Here is a 23391-nt window from a genome sequence, read left to right on the forward strand (position 1 = left end):
TACAGTAGCCTTTGTTTGCAATTACAGAGGTCAGAAAAATTCCAGAAATCACAATATATGATATTTTTAAACTATTTATTTGTATGATACAGCTGCAAATAAGTATTTGAACACCTGTCTATCCGCTGGAATTCTGACCCTCAAGGACCTGTTAGTCTGCCTTTAAAATGTCCACCTCCCCTCCATATATTATCCTAAATTAGATGCCCCTGTTTGAGGTCATTACCTTAATAAAGACACCTGTCCACCCCATACAGTCAGTAAGAATCCAACTACTAACATGGCCAAGACCAAAGAGCTGTCCAAAGACACTAGAGAGGTCCACTGTTGGAGCAATCATTAGAAAATGGAAGAAGCTAAGCATGACTGTCAATCTCCCTCGGACTGGGACTTCATGCAAGAGCTCACCTCGTGGGGTCTCAATGATCCTAAGACAGGTGATAAATCAGCCCAGAACTACACAGGAGGAGCTTGTCAATGATCTAAAAAGAGCTGGGACCACCGTTTCCAAGGTTACTGTTGGTAATACACTGACTAAGCCGTCATGGTTTGAAATCATGCATGTCACGGAAGGTTCCCCTGCTTAAACCAGCACATGTCCAGGCCCGTCTTAAGTTTGCCAATTACCATTTGGATGATCCAGAGGAGTCATTGGAGAAAGTCATGTGGTCAGATGAGACCAAAATATAACTTTTTGGTCATAATTCCACTAAACGTGTTTGGAGGAAGAAGAATGATGAGTACCATCCCAAGAACACCACCCCTACTATGAAACATAGGGGTGGTAGCATTATGCTTTGGGGGTGTTTTTCTGCACATGGGACAGGGCGACTGCACTGTATTAAGGAGAGGATGACCGGGGCCATGTATTGCAAGATTTTGGGGAACAACCTCCTTCCCTCAGTTAGCACACTGAAGATGGGTCGAGGCTGGGTCTTCCAACATGACAATGACCCAAAGCAAACACCCAGGATAACCAAGTAGTGGCTCTGTAAGAAGCATATCAAGGTTCTGGCTTGATCTAACTTTGGAGGGAGCTCCAACTCCGTATTTCTCAGCGACACACCAGAAACCTGACTGATCTAGAGAAGATCTGTGTGAAGAATGGGCCAGTATCCCTTCTGCAGTGTGTACAAACCTGGTGAACTACAGGAAACGTTTGACCTCTGTAATTGCAAACAAAGGCTACTGTACCAAATATTAACATTGATTTTCTCAGGGTGTTCAAATACTTATTTGCAGCTGTATCATACAAATAAATAGTTAAAACATCATACATTGTGATTTGTAGATTTTTTTTTAGATTATGTCTCTCACAGTGGACATGCACCTACGATGACAATTTCCGACCCCTCCATGATTTCTGAGTGGGAGTACTTGCAAAATAGCAGGGTGTTCAAATACTTTTTTTCCTCACTGTATTTACTTTTTGTATGTCTTGATTGACATGTGTCTTATCCAATCAGCGGTCAGTATTCCATTCACTGTATCACTTCCTGTGTGGTACATTCCCTTTACATTAAGAATCTGTTATTGTAAATTTGTTTTGGGACTGGTAAAAGTGTTTTGCGTCTCATTAATTTGTTTTCTAAAATTTGTATTTGTTTTGTTTGTTACATTTGCCCATGTAATGTTTTATGTACATTTTCCAAAATGTAAATTTGTCTCGAGGTTCGTAAAAGTGTTTCACACTTTGTAATGTTTTGCACTTCCGTTTCCACCGTATCAAAGGGCTTCAGAGGCTCTGTATGATAACAGATGAAGAATACGGTCTTATCTGGCAAAACCATCTTTAATGAAAAAAAAACACAAAAACAATTAATATACTTTTTAACCTAAATTGCTCATCTTGCAATCTGGGCTCGCCATGGATTGCGCAATCACGCCGGAATGGTCACGCTAGGCGTAGGCGGTGAAAAATAGTTTACCAATTCACATTAAATCAATGTCAGTTTTACACCAATGAACATAACAGGTCAATATACATTTACATATTGTGTATTAGGGTTCACTGTATGTTTCAATCTGTATCTATACGTTTTATTTGCAGCAGTGTATGGGAATGAATTCACTTCTGTTGTGTTCATTTAGCTGATTTTAATCTAAGAAATTGTCCTATGTGAACGCCCCCTTATGCTCTGGTTCAGATATTCAAGGCCTCCTTACGTCTCTTAATGTTGCCATGGTGATATGGTCTCAGTAAAGCTCTTTTCCAGTAGAACGAGGGGGTGGATGCCCTTGAGGGATCCACTACAGCACTGTGGCTATGTCCTGCTTCTCTTAGTCTCACTGATCTACCATATTTGTGACATGCCCTACATTGCAAGCTAATCTGCACTTCTTGTGAATCTTATCTAATGTTTTTATTTTAGATGACAGTTTTTGGATGTTTTCTCAAGTTGCTTGTTACATGTCTAATGCCAATGTCCTACTAGCCATTTTTTCAGTTGTGATATGTGCAATTGTATGTGTACAGTATAGCATCTTTTTAAACACAGTCAGAACCAACTCAAGGTCTGACAGATGCTCCCACAATTTACTCTTATTATCTCATCATTAGTTCTTTTGATGTTACAGCGCCATCCTACTTCCTCCGTATTTCCTCATCGCAAAAGGGCGCGTCAGGTTTATGAAAAATAGGCATTGATGTTGTGTAAATGGGTTTTCATGTGTATTCATGCATTCAAAAGCATTCATCTGTCTCATGTCAGACATTTGCAGAAGTACAGAACAAACGGTTTGCTGGTTAGTGTCGAAAGTTTTTGTGTTAATATTTTTATAAATGTATATTGTTTGTTTATATACTTTTTTTTAACTTGTGTGCTCTTGTCATTCCCATTATTATATATTATTTTAATATAGTTATAATTACTGAAATTTTAATTGACATATTATTAATTTGATTACTTCAACCCTCATTACCAATGACTTTACAAAAATTTGGCAAATTTACATTTGGAATTAGGAACAGGGCAGAAATGGTTTACATGTAACATGAAGTGTGCACACTGTAGCTATGCTTAAAAAGACAGTGTTATTGATTTGTTAAGAAGAGCTTAAGATCATCAGGTTCAAAGAAGAGTGTTGGAGGCAGAGCAAAATAAAATAAAAAACACTTTAACTTAAAGAAAGGAGGAGGATACTCTACACAGGAAATTATAGCAATTACAGAACAAATGGGTTTGAGTGGAACCATGCTGGTATTGTGGTAATCTAAAGAATTTTAATCTTAGAATATAAAGTTTCCATTTTCCTCATCATTAAGGGGCAGACTGGATAAGACACGCTGTTTGCCTGTCTTTAAAGGGTACATTTCAGGACTTTAAAAATCATGGTATTTGTTTTCATGATAAGTTAAGGTACTAAAGTAAATTAATTATCATGTAAAAGCAAGTGTTTTTTTTTTTTATACTAACCATGTATCCACAATGAGGATGTTGCTTTGCTAAACTTACTTGAATAGATTTCCCAATATGTAAGAGATTTGTTTTTCACTCTAAAATTATTACTTTATATGGCATCCAGTGCAGACAAACCCATCAATTTTCTTTTTATGAGTTTCCATATCCCACACCAGAGGATCATTTTCAATCTGTTATGTAGATATTGTCCAGAAGCCTGTATTTCGAGTTTGACTTTTACTGAGCACCTTGTGGTCAGTGGATTGACGCACAGATGCATGATTCGGCTCTACTCAGCAGTGAGGACATCTGGCCTGTTCTTCTGCTTTGCTTTCTGCATTGTGTGCATTAAAACAGACAGCTTTTAAAAGCCTAATGAAATATTTACTGCTACGGCTGCTTCCGTTTCTGTTTCCGAGTACTGTAGAATGCATCTCTTAAAATAAAAATGAAGATATTTACAAAACTGCCTTCAACGGACACTGCAATGAGATAACCAAACCTTAAAATACCATTATTTTGCAAAAAGGGACAGCCAAAAAAGAGAGAATATAAACATGAAATATATATTAACAAATATATATAATATATATATAAAAATTCAGTCATAACCTGAGCCTGGGTCTTCATGCAGGATAAATTGGTATAAAATACTGATCACTAGTAAAGCCCAGTTTCAAGTGGTCTAAGACATCGCTGGTTAAGCCCATCTCCAAGTCGTCTTTGTTGTCCAACGCCAAGTATAAGTCATCAGTGGATAACGTCTTGGGTTATGTATATAACCCTTGTTACCTGATTGGGAACAAGCACTGCGTCGAAATGACGAATTTGGGGATGCTCCCTAAGCATCAACGCATCTGAAGTATGAATGAAACTAGTCCAGTCCTGATTGGTGCATGACGTAGATGTGATGGCATACCCAGAAGCTATAAAGGGGAGCCTGGCGTATTGTAGCGTCAATTATCGCGATGAAGCAAAACGCCCTCAGACGATACAAGGTGTGGCTTGTGCTCGTTCCCTCTCAGGGAACAAGGGTTCTATACATAACCCGAGACGTTCCCTATATCGAGGGAACTTCGCACTGCATCGAAACGACGTATTTGGGGAACGAGTACTCACTAGGCCACACCAAGGATATGCCTGCCCTATTGTGAAACTGGAGACAAGGCAGTTGGAGTACCCTGCCGCCGGGTGTCGCAGGGAGGTGTAAGCTGTAAAATCTTATAAACGTGTGCTGAGTAGCCCAACCGGCCGCTTCACAGATGTACTGCATAGGGACTCCGGAGAGAAGGGCCACCGAGGAGGCCATGCCCCTGGTGGAATGGGCCCTCAAGGCTATAGGTGAAGGCAAATTGTGCACCTGATATGCCAAAGCTATAGCCTGAAACAATCCAATTACTAATAGTAGGGGTTGATGCAGGCAACCCTTTCTTGGGTGAGCCAAAACACACTAACAGCTGGTCTGATTTCCTCCACTGAGCTGACCTTTCCAGATAAACCCTCAAGGCTCAAACCGGGCACAAGAGGAACAGTCTCCCTTCTTCCGCCGTCACGTGGGGCGGGGTATGAAATGCCTGAAGGACAAAGCAGCTGACCACACTGGACGGGACCTTAGGCACGTAGCCAGGTCTAGGGTGCAGTACGGCTTAACTCCTCCGGGGGGAAACTCCAAGCAGGTTGACGTAATGGCCAAGGCTTAAAGATCCCCCACACTCTTAAGAGAAGTGATAGCTAGGAGGAACGCCACTTTAAGCGTCAGATTCTTGGGGTCCGCCGACTCCAGTGGTTCGAAGGGGGCCTCAGCCAGACCCTCGAGTAACACTGCCAGATCCCATGTAGGTACTCTGGTATGGACTACAGGCCTCATTCTCCGTGCCCCATGGAGGAAATGTACAACCAAATGGTGCCTACCCAAAGGCCCATCACTTAACGGAGCGTGGAAAGCTCCAATAGCTGCCACATACACCTTAAGTGTAGACGGGGTAAGCCCTGCAGAGAATCGATTTTGGAGGAACTCCAACACTGAAGCCACCGGACAGTTAATTGGGTCCACCTTACGTTCTCTACACCAATTGACGAAGACATTCCACTTGAGGCTGTACAATCTCCTTGTAGATGGGGACCTAGAACTAAGTAGGGTCTCTATAACGTCTGCTGGTAATCCCTCCTCTCAGTACCTGGCCCCCTCAGGGGCCAGACCCAGAGGTTCCATATTTCGGGGCGGGGGTGAAATATTGTGCCCCCTGCCTGCGATAGGAGGTCTCTACTCTCTACTAGGGACCTGCCACAGGAGACCCACCAGCAGAGCTATTATATCCGAGAACCATACTCGAGTCGGCCAACGAGGAGCCACCAGAAGGAGACTGACTCCTTGTTGCCAAATTCTCTCCACGATCCCTGGGAGCAGAGCGATGGGGGAAATGCGTACAGACACAGCCTCGGCCATGTCTGTACCATGGCATCCAACCCCAGAGGAGCTGGATGCGTGAGGGGCAACCACAGTGGACAGTGGGACGTCTCTCAAGACGCGAACAGATCCCCTTCCACTGGGCCGAACCTCCTGCATATCGACTCCACCACCTCCGGCTGGAGCCGCCACTCCCCGGGCCTCAATCAATCAATCAACTTTATTTATATAGCACTTTTACAATCACGATTGTTTAAAAGCAGCTTCACAGTGTCAAACAGGATGATATTGCAACAAAATTAGATTTGGCTGTACAGTCGTACTGGAGAAAACAGTGATGTTATCAGTTTATTTTAATTTATCATATAGCGACAATGTTGGCATATCAGTATTATAGTTTATAGAATTAAATAAAACCTAATTCATAAATTTTATTTGTATAATTAGTTGAATAACTTTAATCATAACCCCTGCCTCGACAGCATGTCTGCCCCCTGATTCTGTATCCCCGGGATATACATTGCCCTGAGGGATAACAGTTCCCCCCCTCGCATCCCTCGCAAAGCGGCCTTCCATGGCCGCACCCCAACCAGTGAGGAGGCATCTGTTGAAACGGTTTTCCAGCAACAGGATGCTCCCAGCACTGGTCCTTGGGACAGAAACCAAACTTTCTTCCATATACCTAGAGCACGAAGGCATTTGCGCGTGACTGATCATACGGAACAGGTTCCCTCTGGGGGAAAACCCTTTGGTCTTCAGCCACCACTGTAGGGCCATTGTGTGTAGCAGACTGAACGGAATGACAATGGGATGACATGACGGAAGGACGCTGCTGCTAGATGCCCTAAAACAATCTAAAAGTGTTTTACAGTGATGCTTTGGCCCAGCCTTATTCTTGAGACTATAGGCGCTCTTAGAAGTCCCACCGTAGTTAGGACCTCTTTCCAGCAGCCTTCTTAGCAAGAAGGATGTTCCTTAGATCGCCCTTCTGCACAGAAGCCTGCTGGTGAGAGCGCCTCCTCTGTTGCCAGGTTCCCGGAGGAGGGGCTCTAGAGGCAACGCTCTCTTTTTGCACCTGTTGGTGCGAGGAGCTGGCTGACGGCTGAGGCTGCCTACTGGTGGCAGCCTTCCCAGATTTTGGCCGGCAAGGGAGGAACTGTCGAAAGGCTGCTGATTGTTTTCTCGCCTCCTGAAACCTGTCGACGAGCGAATTAACAGCGTCGCAAAAAAGGGCAGAAGGTGAGATCGGGGAATCCAGGAGATTTTTCATCGTTCTCCTACATCCCCAATAGATTTAACCATAGATGTCTCGCCACGGTCACCATTGAGGCCATGGAGCGGCCGATGGCACGGAGACAAATCAGCAGCCTTTCTCAGCTCGAAGATGTCCTCCGGAGAGGGACCCTCACCCTCGTCAAGCTCTTTTAGGAGGTCGGCCTGGTACGCCTGCAGAATAGATAATGTGTGCAGGGAACTACCAGCCCGACCCGCCGCCATATATGCCCTGCCCACCAACGTCGATGTGTCCCTGCACGGCTTGGTGGGCAGTACCGGGGCTTTTAGGGACTTTGCCGATTCGGGTGACAGATAGCTCGCGAGAGCATCTCCGGCCTCGCGCCCCCAGAACGTTCGCATAATCTAACACTGGGGGGTTGGAAATACGTGCGGAATATGGTCTGTTCCAGGACCTGCACAACTCATTATGCAGGTCCGGAAAAAACGGCAAGCCCCGATGAGGTGTCTGAAAGAAAGAGGAAGATTGATAAAGTGCCTCGGCAGTCTAAATCTCCGCTGACAAATCCAGTTGTGAGCCCCATGATCTGCGACGTCGGGCCGTCTCAGAAAAAGACCGCCAACCTAGACCGCAGCACCCTAAGCATCAGCAGCTCACAATGACTGCAGGCGGCTCACTCGAGAGCCGCCTGAGCATGCTGAACGCCCAGGCACTGAACACAAAGAGAGTGTGTCCGCTCCCGAAATGAAGCGGGGACACGGGTGCACACAGTTCTTGAATTCGGTCACCATTATTATCTTTATATCGGTTTATATATATATATATATATAGGGACAAACAACAATAAATAGACAGACAGTCTTTCAAACACACACAGAGCGTTATGCTGAAGAGCGATAACTGATGCTACAATGCGCCGGGCTCCCCTTTATAGCTTCCGGGTATGCCGTCACATCTGCATCATGACGTAGCACCAATCAGGATTGGACTAGTTTCATTCATACTTCAGATGCGTTGATGCTTAGGGAGCATCCCCAAATTCGTTGTTTCGACGCAGTGCGAAGTTCCCTCGATATAGGGAAACCCAGTTCAAAATTGTCCAAGTCATCGCTTGTTAAGCCCAGCTCCTAGTTATCGCTGGTTAAGGCCATGTCCAACTCGTCACTGCTTAAGCCCATCTCCAAGTTGTCTTTGTTGTCCAACACCAAGGGCCTCATTTATAAAGCGTGCTAATGCACAGATTTTAACTAGCATACACTACAATCCATGCCAACGCATATTGTTGGGCAAACTACTTTGGAAACTATCTTTACAAGCTAACTCGTAAGTTAAAGTAGTTGTTACATTCAAGCTCTCCTTCTGAAAAAGTATTTAGCTACACTACAAGTTACTATCAAAAAGTAGCTAGTTACTGTGGCAAGCAGCGAGGCGAGGGAGCGTGAGAGCAGGCCAGTGGAGAGTGATAATGAGCACCAGCTGCGCACCACACCGGTCTCGTCTCATGGAGGAGTGACAGCAGTATAAAAGGAGGAGTGAAGATAGTGGAAGGCGAGAGAGGACCAGGCCTGGACTTTATATTATAAATGAGAGGGGTTTTGCCACTTAGCCATTGTTTAAATTCACCTAAATAATGTTTTAGACGGCCAGCTATATCTTGCGCTGAAGTCCTGTGGGAACGCAGTTGTAGCCGGAAAAAAAGCAAATAGTCCAGTTGGGAAGAGTGTTGTGTGTGTAAAGCATGATTATTTTATTACTGCACATCTTTCCTCAAACCGTGTGTGCCCAAATGGAAGGATAAATAAAGTTTACATTACCTTCACAGTTGTACCCGTCTTCGACCACGGAATGGCATTTTTCTTCAACTGGTCCCGCTGTGCTGTGTCTGTGTATGTTAGTCATCCTTGTCAAAAGTGTTTGCTGCAAATTTTCGCATTCTCTTGCCACAATTCAGAAAGGCACAAATGCAAATAATTTCTTCTTCACTTGTGAGCCCGATTAGATCATCATTCACAAACGAATCGTTCTTTTTAACTGCTTCTTTTTAGTGAACCGTGCGAACTAGTTCACCAAATCAGACTAAATCATCCTAAACGGTTCGCGTCTTAAATCAGCGCTGATCCCACAAGTTACTTTAGTTGCTCACTTTCTGTCATGAGTGACAGTCCCTCAGAATAGAAATAAACTAATGTCTAGAATTATATGTTGTAACTCCAACAGTTCACTGAACTGAGACATGTTTTACTGATGAACTCCCGAGCAGCTGATACTGAGCATGTGTGTGTGTAACTGAACGTGCAGCGGTTCTCGGATCAGCAGTACAGAATCGAAAACCGTTTCTTTCGGACCTGTTCGATACTGAGAGCCGATTAGCTGCGCTTCTTCATACACACGATGCTCTTCTCAACTGGACTATTTGTCTTTTTTCCGGCTCCAGCGGGGTCCCCATGGGAATTCTTCACGAGACTGCAACTAGCCGTCTAAAACAGGTGAATTAAAAACAATGGCTAAGTGGCTTAACGCATTTCGTTGTCATATAAGGGCCCTGTTCTTGTTGGACAGACATTTTAATTGCATTTAATGTTCGTTAAGAGGCACAAATACACCCTTTATGTTTATGCCCCCAAAGCTGCCGTTTTAGCTGAGTGGGGGCTGTAACTGTAACAGCTCTGTGTTGCAAGGACCAATCTGGTTCGTTTTTTTCCTATAGACTGTACTCAAAAAAGATATAACGATCAAGATAAACTTAAAAATTCGCCGGAGTTGTCCTTTAAGTCATAACAGGTAAATAGATATTCATAAGATTATTTGAAAGATTAGAATGGTCATGCCGGAGACAGATTTATTGTGGATGTTGTGTCGATGCTGCGTTTACTGGAAGGAGTTTAATTGACACGGTCTCTGCAGATACTTCAGGGATGCGTTGGTCATATCCAGGCGCAGGCCCACTATCTGATCTGGATACGGCCTGGATCCGGCTGGCTGCAGTAAACCTCCGGATAAACAGAGAGACTAACATTAGCGTAGATGCCATTCTTCTCATGATGTAACGAGTACATGAGGTGTTATGGGAAGTGTTCCCGGTTCCGGCTGACCTAGTTAATGCATCCTAACAATAATTTAACTGATTTGAATAATAGAAATTGATCATGTTCTATGCGTATGCCATAGAAAAGCGATGCATAAATATGCATTGTCTAGATAAATATGAAAACTTTACATTTATTGAATTAAAATTAGCAACAACAAAAAAGTAAAAAACGACAAAAGCTCATGAGCCTATAATGCAGTGCTGCAATCTCCAGTACACCAGTAAACATTTAATTTAATATTGTGCTGTATCTGTGACATTTGCAATCAGGTCAGGTGTCTACTGTCAGTCATGGGTGTTGTTTTACCCTTTAAATTATTCATTTGATCCATTTTTCCTATACTCCAAACAGCATTTTTACACAAGTCATGACAGCATGCTTTAATTTTTACTCTACCTGGTAATGGTGAAAGCTTAAGATGTTTGAGTACTAGCATCCTATTTGTGTTAATTAATACAGCATTATTTCACAGGATATAAACAGCTATATCATGTGGGCCTTACCACAGGATAAAAAATATCTTTGCAAAATTTCTCATTTATTTATTTTAAATCCTTTACCCTCTCCCCAGGGCCCAGGCTGAAGAAGTGTGGGAGGTCTTTAATAGAGTGTTAGGATGGCCACTGAAGCTTCTACCCTCCCAAGTCCTGTGGTGCGTCAGATCAACAAACAGTTCCTGATTTGCAGTATCTGTCTGGATCGCTACAACAATCCCAAGGTCCTTCCCTGCCTTCACACCTTCTGTGAAAGGTACTTCATTTCTGATATTCCGTTATATCGCTCAATTCATTTTACAGTTATTTTAGATATGTGTTTTGAGAATTACAAAAAATGTGCATATGATGACAGTTAATGGGATCTAGTGTTGTTTTGGGCCTCATTGACTTTGAATAGATAAAAACAACTGAAACATTCTTCAAAATATCATCTTTTTGTTCCTCCTAAATTTTGGGTGAGCTATTCCTTTACCAACTTATTAAACAAAATCACCTGTAACTACCAAACCAAAAATCCAAAAATCATCATAAAAAGTCGCAACATAGGACATTCCCTTCGGAAGTGGAACTTGGAGTTGACGCCATGGGGATCACTCTCATTGCCACAGGTGTCTGAACATGTGTACAAACACAACAGTCATATTGTCAGTCGTAACCTAGACATTCCCTTTTGAAGTTAAATTTCGACATAGTGTCATGGAGTTAGCGATATCAGGAACCATTGACATGCTGGATGGGTGCCTGCCTTACTAGGCTATGGATATGCAAACCATAGTGGGCATAGAATAAAGTGACTACAGAGCTGGAGTCAAGGCACATTAACCCCCATGGCATAGTGGAGTCAATCCCTATGCTAAATTTCTGCAGGGTAGGTAAAAAGACACCAATGCCCCAAGAGCAAACAAAGCTCTAATAAAATGCTAGCTATGTCAGTGCCTTGACAAAGCCATCAGGGAGTAGCTTATCAAAGGGAGTAACTCAAGTATGACCTTCAATCCACCATTACTTCCGGGAGAGATGGATATATAGCCCACACTTCATTAGAAGGGATGCAAATACATGACAGGCATAGATCCAAGACTCTCGCCATCTGCTCAAGGAAACTGCTAAGGGTTAAAGTCAAATGGGAGAGCGCTCAACTGTCTTTGAAAAGCCTTCTCCAGGATCGACTTGCATGCTTCTATGCACTCATTTGATTAGAATGCTGCCATAACAAGAAGCATCTGCCCCTAGCAATATGCAGACTGCCACTACCTGGCAGGTTCTTCAAGCATTGGTCAACTAGAAGCTTGCACTATACCAGCTGCAGGGGAGAATATGGCTCTACTTCAAGACCCAACCTTACTTGGGGAGGGACTAAACAGTACTGAGTGAATTTAGTGAATGCATATCATAATTCTGTCAGCATGAGACAGGGATAAGTTCTCAAAACCTTAGTAATTAGTCCTTTAGGCTATTTACCATTGCTGCTCCTTCGGAGGGGGAGCCTAAGCCTTACTTCTATTCAGGGAAGAAGGGAAATGAGAGCTAGGCATAAAGCATTGTGCCCAGTAATTCTCCTTACCCAGACTCTAGACCCGAAGCTACAGGGGAGCTATGCCCTGTTTAATGACCCTAATGTAACTGTGGAAAAGCAGCTCATACCTTGCCTCAAGGAAAACCACTCTACTTTATCTATAATGTTAATGAGAATAGCCGCAGCAGATCTTAAGTAGAGCGCCCTCTCAAAGGGGATTGATATTCCTAATTCAAGCTCCAACATAAATTAGAGAAGGAGGTAAACAAACAGAGGGAGACTTGTGAGTTACCCATAGGAGTTCCATCTGTTCTGCTCTACCCTAAAGAGAATCAGAGCAGATTAAGGAAGGGAGCCTGCAAAGTGTTAAAAAACTTTGTAATTATCCTACAACCTTCACTATTGCTGCCCTTCCAAATGGGGGCATAATCCATACTAAGGAAAGGAGGAAGAATAAGAGTAGGGCATAATACAATGTGCCCAACACTCTTAAACCTCCAGGGAGCTGCAGTGGAGTTTAGGTTCTACTTTAAGACCAGAATGACTGTGGAAGATTAGCTGAACCCTAACCCTTATCACCTAGGCTCTAACCCCAAAGGAGCTCAGGGGAGCTTAGGCCATAAGGTACTCTACTCAAAACCCCCTATAAGTAGCCCCCTTTTTTTATCCAAAGCGACTTACAAAAAAGGGGAGAGCAATAGAAGCAACGAAACAAACAAGGCCAACAACCTGTAAGAGCTGTAAGAAGTCTCAGTTAATTAGCACAGTACACAGTTTTTTTTTTTGTTGTTTGTTTTTTGGACAAACAAACAAAAATTAATGGATAGTTAAGTGCTATTCTTTATTGGTCAGGTGCAATTGGAAGAAATGTGTCTTAAGATGTTTTTTAAAAATGGCTACAGACTCTGCAGCACAAATTGAGATCGGCAGGTCATTCCACTAGGTGGGAACGGTCCAGGAAAATGTCTGTGAGAGCGATTTGATGCCTCTTTGGGATGAAACCTCGAGTCGTCACTCACTTGCAGAACGCAAGCTTCTGGAGGGCGTGTAAGTCTGAACAAGCAAGTTTAGGTATATTGGTGCAGAGCCAGTGGTTGTTTTGTAGGCGAGAACTAGTGCCTTGAATTTGATGCGAGCAGCCATTGGCAACCAGTGCAGTCTGATGAAGAGAGGCGTAACATGTGCTCTCTTCGGCTCATTAAAGACCACTCTCGCCGCTGCATTCTGGATCAGCTGCAAGGGTTTGATAGTGCATGCTGGAAGCCAAGCCAGAAGAGCATTACAATAGTCCAGTCTGGAGAGAACAAGAGCTTGAACCAGGAGTTGTGCCGCCTGTTCTGATAGGAAGGGTCTAATCTTTCTAATGTTGTATAAAGCAAATCTGCAGGACCGGGCTGTTGCAGTAATGTGGTCAGTGAAGTTTAACTGGTCATCAATCACAACTCCAAGATTCCTGGCTGTCCTGGATGGAGTTATGGTTGATGAACCAAGCTGAATGGAGAAATTTTGATGAAGTGCTGGGTTGGTTGAGAAAACAAGTAATTCTGTCTTTGCAAGATTGAGTTGAAGGTGATGCTCCTTCATCCAGTCAGAAATGTCTGTCAGACAGGCAGCGATACGAACAATGACTGTAGGATCATCTGGTTGAAATGAGAAGTAGAGTTGAGTGTTATCAGCATAGCAGTGATAGGAGAAGCCGTGTTTCTGAATGACAGAACCTAATGATGACATGTAGATGGAGAAGAGAAGTGGTCCAAGCACTGAGCCCTGGGGAACCCCAGTAGCTAGATGATGTGACTTAGACACTTCACCTCTCCATGACACCCTGTAGGACCTACCAGAGAGGTAAGACCTGAACCACTGGAGAGCAGTTCCTGAGATCCCCGTCTTCTTAAGTGTTGACAGGAGGATCTGGTGGTTAACTGTGTCAAAAGCAGTAGACAGATCCAGCAGGATGAGCACTGAGGATTTGGAAGCTGCTTTTGCCAGTCTCAGTGCCTCAGTTACCGAGAGTAAGGCAGTCTCAGTCGAGTGGCCGCTTTTGAAGCCGGATTGGTTGTTGTCCAGGAGGTTGTTCTGTTCAAGAAACACAGAGAGTTGCTTGAATGCAACTCACTCAAGTGTCTTTGCAATGAAAGGCAGAAGGGAAACCGGTCTGTAGTTTTCTATAAGTGCTGGATTCAGAGAGGGTTTCTTAAGCAGTGGGGTTACCCGAGCCTGCTTAAATGCTGTGGGAAAGGTTTCCTGTGTGAAGAGAAGTGTTGACAATGTGAGTGAGTGCAGCAGTGATTGAAGAAGAAATGGCCTGAAGGAGGTGTAGTGGGTATAGGATCAAGTGGACAGGTAGGGTGATTGGAAAGGATGAGTTTAGAAATATCTGCCTCGGAGAGCGGAGAGAAGGATGGAAGCGTGTTCGTGTTAGTTGTTGAGATGTGCGTGTCAGTTTGTGGTGAGGAGAACTTGTTGCTGATGAGAGATGTTTTGTTTTTGAAAAATTATGCAAAGTCATCAGCTGTAAGAGTTGATGAAGGAGGAGGACAAAGAGGAGAATGTTTTAAAGAGTGTGTGAGAGTCAGAGCAATTGTTGATTTTGTTGTGATAGTATGGGTACTTGAGCAGCTTTTCCAGGTGGAGCATGCAAAATGCTAATTTCATAACTTACACTTACACTCTTCTACTTCTCATTGTGTTCTGAAAAGTGGTTGAACTTTAGCAGATCAGCTAAAGAGTAAAGAGGTTGCTTTATCTCACTGCGGCCACTGCATCAGTAACTTTACTGCACCTCCAGAAAATGTAGGGAGAGCAACTAAAGTGAGGAGTTGCATCATCTCACTATAACCAGCCCTTCTAAAATGGATTTCTCTCCGCAGTTTTACCAGCTGAGAAGTGCAGGCTAAAAATGAAGGAGTTGCCTTATTTCAACACAACCAATAATTCAATAAGCTTCTACCTCAGTAGTTCACTACTAACACCTGCCACTGGTTTTTAATGCAAACACTACTTCTAAAAAGTGGTCACCAGAAAGTGAAGGAGTTAAATCAACTCACCACGACTTTATCTATGCTGAAAACCAAAGAGGGGATTACATTCCATTTTTATTTTGTTTCACACAACCACACCTTGATCTGCAGCAATAAGAAAGATTTTCCTTGAGAAGCGACTCACTAGTCCGCTTTAATCTCCATATAGCTGAAGAGGGCAACAAAGCTGTATGTATATCACTCTGGTCTGCCTCTTTCCACTTCTTCATAGAAGAACACATCAGGTCCATGAGAGCAGACTTTACCACAAACATAAGCTGGAGGGGGGAGCATAAAACGAGAGATATATATTTTCTTATATTAAATAGTTTATTCTATCTCTGTTAATGCTCATGACTCTGCTTCAAAGTTTTACTTCAAAAGAGAAAACAAAAAAAATCTCAGGTTACTAGCGGGCGCTGTGAAGAACCTCTGTCAGGCAGCCCTGAAAAGTGGAGGACTCAAATAACACTTTAACCAAAAAACAATAGTCCAAAAAGATCAGAAAAAGCTAGCAACTTAGAAAAACTGGTCTGCTAAGCTCTGTAGTATAACAACTCTCATAATGACAGGAGTCCTAAAAAAACACTCTACTCTAAGGTCAGTAGACAAAGAGGCTCATAGAGAGACTAACAATCTGACATACTATCCTGCACTACTACTTTCTAAATTGAGAGGAGATCTAACTACATTTCACACTCAGAACAGCTTCCAAGGAGGCTTACAGTTAGCTTACAACTCACAATTGCTATCCTCTAGAGAGAGGAGACCTGGTGACACTCACAGTAGACAGGGCGGCTCACAGAGCCTAACCACTTAGCCTATGGCTTGAGTCATGGGACAACTCAAACCATTATACAGGTGAAGCTTAAGGGAGCAGAGGCTAGACAAATGGAAAAACTCTCTATAGCAAGAGGAGACCAAAGGGTGCTTCGTAAAGGCATAGACCAAGGAGGTTCGAGAGAGAATAACTGTGGAATTGTGGAGCTCTGTGGATGCAGGCATTAACATGACAATTCTTTAAAGTATGAGGAGGCCTAACTGCATCCTATACTCCAAACAGCTTACAGACGGGGCTTACAGAAAGCCAAACTACTTGAAGATATTTGAGCAGAGCTCAAGGGAGTGGAAGCCTTAGTATAACGACTCTCAAGTGAGAGGAGGCCTAACCATGCTCTATTAAACAGAGGTGTGGACTCGAGTCATGTGACTTGGACTCGAGTCAGACTGGAGTCATGAATTTGATGACTTCAGACTCGACTCGACAAAATGTACAAAGACTTGCAACTCGACTTAGACTTTAACATGACTCGTGACTTCACTTGGACTTGCGCCTTTTGACTCGACAAGACTTGCTACTTCCCATGAAATTTTCACACGACCACGCCGCTCTCAGTGTATCTGCATCTTTGAAAAAAATGTGCACCTTTATGCATGCAGAGAGCATGAGCGCTGCCTGCACGACATCCAATCACCTGTAGTCCCACGTTGGTTTGATTCGACAACATCCATAGTTGCCAAGTCCGCGTATAACACGCGACTTTGGGCTTGAGTTGCGGGTCGCAGTTTTTTGGGCTTATTTAAAAAAATGTGGTTGCTTGTTAGGAAAATATGACAACGATAAAAGTGCTATAGTAATTCGTCCTCATACATCCCGCTTCCTTCTCCCCCTCATTGAAGAAAAATCACGCTCAACGTGCAGGCATTATCGGTAGACATAAATAGACTTTTTTTTTTTTAACGAAACAATGCAAACAAGAGAAATGTACAAAGATGGAGAGGAAACAGGAGAGGAAACCACTGCTCCTAATATGTGTGCAATAACTCTGACTATGGGTTACCATAATTAGCCTTCACGTCACTTTTTCTCTTTTTCCATCTCCAAACCTCGTCTGTTCACAGCCTTTTTTTGGCAATTTGAAGAATTTTGTAAAATCCCATCTGTATTTGCTTTTTAAATTCCAAGAGATTTCAATTTAATATGTTGTAGGATCATTTATTGATAAATTATTGATCATAAACTATACTGATGATAATAAATAATATAATAATATTGGGCCCCCGCCCCTTTTCCCCACCCCTCTAGGTATTCTTCATACCTGTAACAGAGAAGGATATGAAACAGATGTCAGAAAATCCCTTATAGCCACATGTTGTATTTGAAACTACTCTTTACTCATATCAATGTTGTTGTGTTAATATTCATTGTCTATTATACACTACGATAAACGATAATACGTTTCAGTTTCAGTGTATGCAATCTTAAGAATATTTTCGCTGCTTCAAAAGTCATAAGCAAGCCCTTTCCCTCAAGAAACTGAAGTCATATGCTTTTATAGCAGTGGTTTTAAAAGCGGGGACGGGGACCCCTGGGTCCCGCGAGGGGATGCGAGGGGGGGCATGGCAAGCTGGCATGAAAAGTATAGCAAAACAAAATAACTGAATAAATTAAATAATTAAAGTAAACCAAATTAAACCAAAAATAAGCTAAACAATGCTTAATGGCTTAAACCATAATGGCCCCAAGTTTGGCTAAAAGGACCCATGTCTTTTTAAAAGTTAAACTGTTTTGCAATATGAGGTCAATACAATACAGGACTGAGGCTGCTGTGCATTTTCTAGTGCAATATGCTGTTGAAATACAAGCAGTTTTTGTGAAAATGTACATTTTCAGTTTTTTACTGTATTTGCTTAATGTCATTGTATAAAAAGAGGTTTAAATAAAAACAAATCTTACAGACATACATGATTTGTATAATTTTTATTTCTGTGGTAAGATGACTTGAAATGACTTGAAACTAAAATGGTAGGACTTTGGACTTGACTTGTTGGCTTTGACTTTTGACTTGACTCGGGACTTGCCTCATCTTTGACTCGACTTGACTCGAGGGCAAAGACTTGAGACTTACTTGTGACTTGCATAACAATGACTTTGTCCCACCTCTGCCATTAAATAAGCAGTTATTAAGGAAGATCACTGAGAGCCTACCACTTAGCAAACTTTTTGGAGGGCGAAACTGGCCACTATGGATTGACCATGACTACAAACTCAGGGGGGAGCCCCTGGCCCTGGTCCAGGTCCTTAAGCAGGTCAGCCTGGTAGGCCTGCAGCACAGCCATCCTGTGCAGTGCAGACCGCTGCCGCCTATGCTCAAACATTTAGCTGCGATGTGACACAATGGCTTAGACGAGGGCAGAGACAGAGCCATGTAGTTGCCTCACCCAATGAGAGATAGCTAGCCAGCATCTCTTCGATCTGAGGCATCGAGACAACCATATTCCCACATCCCCTCCACATCAGCATAGTTCACTTGAGTGCAATTGATGCAGGCTTAATCTCCACCTCAGCGTGAAGATCTGGGAGAAGGGGAAGGGTTGTAAAAGATGAATGGGTATGCCCTGACAAATAGCGACTACAAGCGAACTCGCACTTCCACAGCTGATCTAATCTTTGCATGGCACGGGTCATGACCTTAACAACTTGTCATATGTGGTGCTTGAGAAGAGGTACAGACTATAGAGAAGTTTCTTCATATAAAAGTGATTACAATGCACGCAAACAGCCCTCTCAAGGACTGAACGTGTATGATCCTATCCTAGCCAAGGGAAATAACCCATACAAGATCATGTGTGTCACAGGTATCAGATAATGCTGAGAGAGATGAACACACTTCCTAAAGGACTTAGTGCTAGTGCTTGCCATAGTTGCCTAATTTTTAGACACGTCCTAACAAACAGACTTTACAAGACAAGAAAAAGGATGACGTATTTGACAGGTGTCCTTTTATACTCATGTTTGCACCAGTAGTGACTTTATAGGCTACCGCCTGCCACTTTCATGTTCATTGTCATGTTGAGACTCATGCTTCAGACACCGATCATGCTGCAGGACGCAGGCATTCCCCATAGCGCCCTCTAGGGGACATAGTGCAAGTTCCCTTTTTGAAAGGGAACTCAATCACTCCCATTTTAAATGTATAAAGTACACTGGAAGTGCCTACAGAGTTTTTGTTTTTGACACATCACATTGCTATGATTTTATTTGTTGTCTTTAAACAACTTTTTTTTTTTATTTAAGTCAACTTGTGATGGTGGTCTTTGGCCAGCTAAGAGTTTATCACTGAAAATTATATCGTACTTTGTCTGCTCTTTTTTGCTGTACAAACTATGCACAATTGTTTGTTGTTTTTTCATAAATTGTATTTGCATTAAGCATTGTATAGGACATTTACAAAATAAGTGGCAGTGACTTATTATTAATGATTTATTTTTGCGCATCATTTAAAAAAAAAGAATGTCCCCCTTCACAATGACATTTTTGATGTAAGGGCTGAGCAATGACGTTATCTAATAGCCAGATGAGTGTCAGTCCTACCCTCCAGCAACCCATCACTCACATTAAAGTATCATCCATTTACTTTACAGTGTCACTTTTTACAGTCTAGTTGATTCCCAATGGACAAAATCAATTCCTGCCCTGCATTTTCTTATTGTTCGATAAGCCGTTTCACTTGGAAATGTATCAAAATAGAGAAGAGAAGTTGGTCGCAATTTCCATTTTGTGTGTTGACTTTAAAGGGGATTGACACTCATCTATTGGACAACTATATTGTCCAGCCCTCAGGCTAGTATACACATCATCAGAGATGTCATTGCAAGGAGGTGTGGGATTCATGGTGTATTAATAATACTGCAATATTCCATAAAAAAGTAAGAATTGTCCATTTTAATTTTATGGTGACTTTAATATGCCCAGTGATAAGTTTTATCTACACAATCTTTCACAATCAGAGTCTTTCTGCTGGAAGCCAGTTATTCCACATAGATCATTTCAATAACCTGTTTCTTTTGCTCCAGGTGTCTGCAGAACTATATTCCCGCCCACAGTCTGACTCTGTCTTGCCCCGTGTGCCGTCAGACCTCCATCCTGCCGGAGAAGGGTGTGGCGGCACTTCAGAGTAATTTTTTCATCACCAACCTAATGGAGGTACTAAAGAGGAGCCCAGACATTAACCTCAGTGAGGACTGCACAGACGCTATCAATGGAGTGGCCTCTGGACAACCACTCTCCTGTCCCAATCATGGAGGAAACGTAAGACTTACACAGCAGCACAGAATAACTAAAGCTCTAATTTACAGAAGCCTGACTGTGCGGTATGTTAGAAGAATTTTCCTCCTGGCAAGTTGCATTCTGTGCATTTTTGTATGTGAAATGGCAAAGGGAGTATATGTAAACATATAATATAATGTATAAGTGCATTCATATTCAGTATGATATTCATTTCTCCCTCTTTTCATCAGGTGATGGAGTTCTACTGTCCGCCATGCGAGACAGCCATGTGTGAGGAGTGTACTAGCGGCGAGCACGCAGAACACGCCACAGTCCCACTCAAGGATGTTCTAGAACAGCACAAAGCCTCGCTACAGGAGCAGCTGGATGCCGTAAAAAACAGGCATGAAACATATGCTTACATACACCTTGCACATGTAATATATGTTTATGCACACCTTGCTACAGAATCTTAAGTTGCATTGTTTTGTGTTTTAGTAAAATGTGTAATTTTAAATAAAGCTGATTACACAGTATGAAGACAAACTAATTAATACACAGTAACACCTGAAATGTACTCCTGAATGTGAATTAGTTGTTTTACCTATTACACCAAATATGTCATCCAAGGAGGCCTGTTTTATTAGATAATGTAAAGTACATTATGTATATAGGAATAATGTATATACATTATTCATATATACAACGATCAGGCATAACATTGAAGGTAAAGTGAATAACACAGATTATTTCTTCATCACGGCACCTGTTAGTGGGTGGGATATATTAGGTTTGACAAGGGCCAAATTGTGATGGCTAGATGACTGGGTCAGAGCATCTCCAAGACTGCAGCTCTTGTGGGGTGTTCCAGGTCTGATCAAACAGACGAGCTACTGTAGCTCAAATCGCTCAAGAAATGAATGCTGGTTCTGATAGAATGGTGTCAGAATACACAGTGCTTAGCAGTTTGTTTGCGTATGGGGTTGCATAGCAGCAGAGCAGTCAGGGTGCCTGTCGGTACACGATCCGTTCCACCTGCACGATCCGTTCTACGCATGCGCATAATTACGTAGTAGAAAACGTCACGGTTTTCCTACACTATCGGTACAAATGAAACACTTGACGGCAAGGCGGCACAATTTGCGTCATATTTGTGTTACATTTAACAGCATGTCTATTTTGATGCTTTTAAATGTAACACAAAATAAATAGCAAAGGACGTGAGTCGTTACATGAACAACCGTCAAAGACGGTTTGTGCCGTTTTTTAAAATTAATATCTGCTAATAGTTAACCTTTAAATTGAGTAATTTTGTATTAGTATGGATCTATATAGGCTATCTATATAATCTAAATGAGGAAAATAATCCCTTCAATGTTGTTTACAGAAGACAAGGGACATAATACCCTACCGCATCTGGTGATATAGACTAGTTTATGTGAATATTAAACAGCAAAAAAAACTATTTATGCTACGAATCCTGAGTGTCCTCCTGACTCCTGTGTGTGTGGGTATGAATGGCGCTGATCCGCAGTTTACCTCAAACCCATAGGCCTACAAAGAATTCAGCTTGACAGTCGTGTGATTCCATCTCAGACGAGGACATAAACGCATGTCCGTCATCTCCAGACCCACTCTGAGAGTCACTTCATCTGTGTTTCACCGTTTCATTTGAGAAAACCCACCGTCATATCATAAACACGCAGAAACTAAAAGGTATATTCACGGCAACTCGTCAAAATGAAAGTTCGGTTTTACTTGAGAAATATATCACTGTTGTACTGTAGAATTTGTGGGAAATTTAATAGAAACTAAATTAAAATGAAAACAATAATAATATTGTTGTTTTATGAATTAATTAAGTTGCTATAACCTACTCTTTAATGGTAAATATTACAGCAAACAAACATCACAGACAATGGCAGACCAATGCAGCTCATAATGTCAATAATACTTCTATAATGACTTGTGTAAAATTATTTTCAATGTTTGATGTTGACTGCTATGTGTAAATGACTTGAAAGAAGCATTTGTTCACACAGAAGTTTTATTTATGAGTACAAATACACACACACACACACACACACACACACACACACACACACACACACACACACATACACATACACACATACCTCTCTCTCCCTCCGTCTCCCACACACACACTCTCTCCCTCTCACGCAGAGTGTGGGGTGCACAGTCACCCAGATACACCCACACTAACAAAATGTATATGGGTGACTGTGCACCCCAACTCCAGCATTTACTCTCAGGTTGAGGGTGTCTTTGCAAATTATCATGAATGTTTCCATGTCCTGGAGGTTTTCAAAAATAAACGTAAAAGGCTCCATGGCATCACAGTTCATCAACTCCAGCTCCCTCCATGCTTTCCTTCGTTCATCATGATCCATGGACATGTATTTTGGTTCTTGCACCTGGCCAGTGAAAAGCCCAACACTGTTCCTCACAATGTATTCTGCCTGGTACATGTGTTTCAATGTGAGGGGCAGCTCCTCCACTTCTACTTGTTCCTCCTATGACAAAGTAAAATACCATTAATACAACATAAGATGTTTTGGGTCTTTCAAAAGGGGCCTTAAGACATATTTTCAGCATAAATTAAATAGTTATTATTAGTTATGGTTTTTTATGCTTTTATATTGTATTTTCATTAGGCTATTAATTGCGAACCTTTGTACTGTTTTTATTTGTAAGCCACTTTGGACAAAAGCATCTGCTAGCTCAAATAAACCATAACATGCACAAAGTAAATACAGGTAGGTCTCACAAAATTTGAATATTGTGGAAGTTTCAATAATTCAAATTTACAACGTGAATCTCATACGTTATGTAAATTCATTAGACACTATGCGAAATATTTATATTATGCATGTTCATTTTGATTACTACAGCTTATATCTAAAGAAAACCCCAAATTCAGTATCTCACAAAATTAGAATAGCACATACAACCAAAAATAAACAAAAATTTAATTACAGAAATTAGGACGTTTTCCCTGAACTCTGTCAACACGACTCACTGTCAATTAATCGGCAGCAGTCTGCCTTTATCCAGAAACAGCTCAGATAACGTGACAGTAGTGTATAAAACTGTTACAGTCACCGACATAATATTTCTGTCTTCATCACAGCACAGAATAACAAAATACGTCCATTA

General features: G+C 42.1%; 1 protein-coding gene across 3 annotated transcripts in view; it reads left to right on the forward strand.

The window, feature by feature from the left end:
- Window positions 1-23391, forward strand: part of trim2a (tripartite motif containing 2a) — a 51495-nt gene that overhangs the window by 10653 nt on the left and 17451 nt on the right. For all 3 annotated transcript variants that reach the window (XM_067441656.1, XM_067441657.1, XM_067441655.1), the window contains exons 2-4: window positions 10703-10881; window positions 20022-20256; window positions 20466-20617. In XM_067441656.1, the coding sequence (XP_067297757.1) occupies window positions 10748-10881; window positions 20022-20256; window positions 20466-20617 (521 nt within the window). In that variant the 5' untranslated portion in view covers window positions 10703-10747. The remainder of the gene's footprint in view (window positions 1-10702; window positions 10882-20021; window positions 20257-20465; window positions 20618-23391) is intronic.

The sequence above is a fragment of the Pseudorasbora parva genome, chromosome 4 (assembly GCF_024679245.1).
Source record: "Pseudorasbora parva isolate DD20220531a chromosome 4, ASM2467924v1, whole genome shotgun sequence".
NCBI lineage: Eukaryota > Metazoa > Chordata > Actinopteri > Cypriniformes > Gobionidae > Pseudorasbora > Pseudorasbora parva.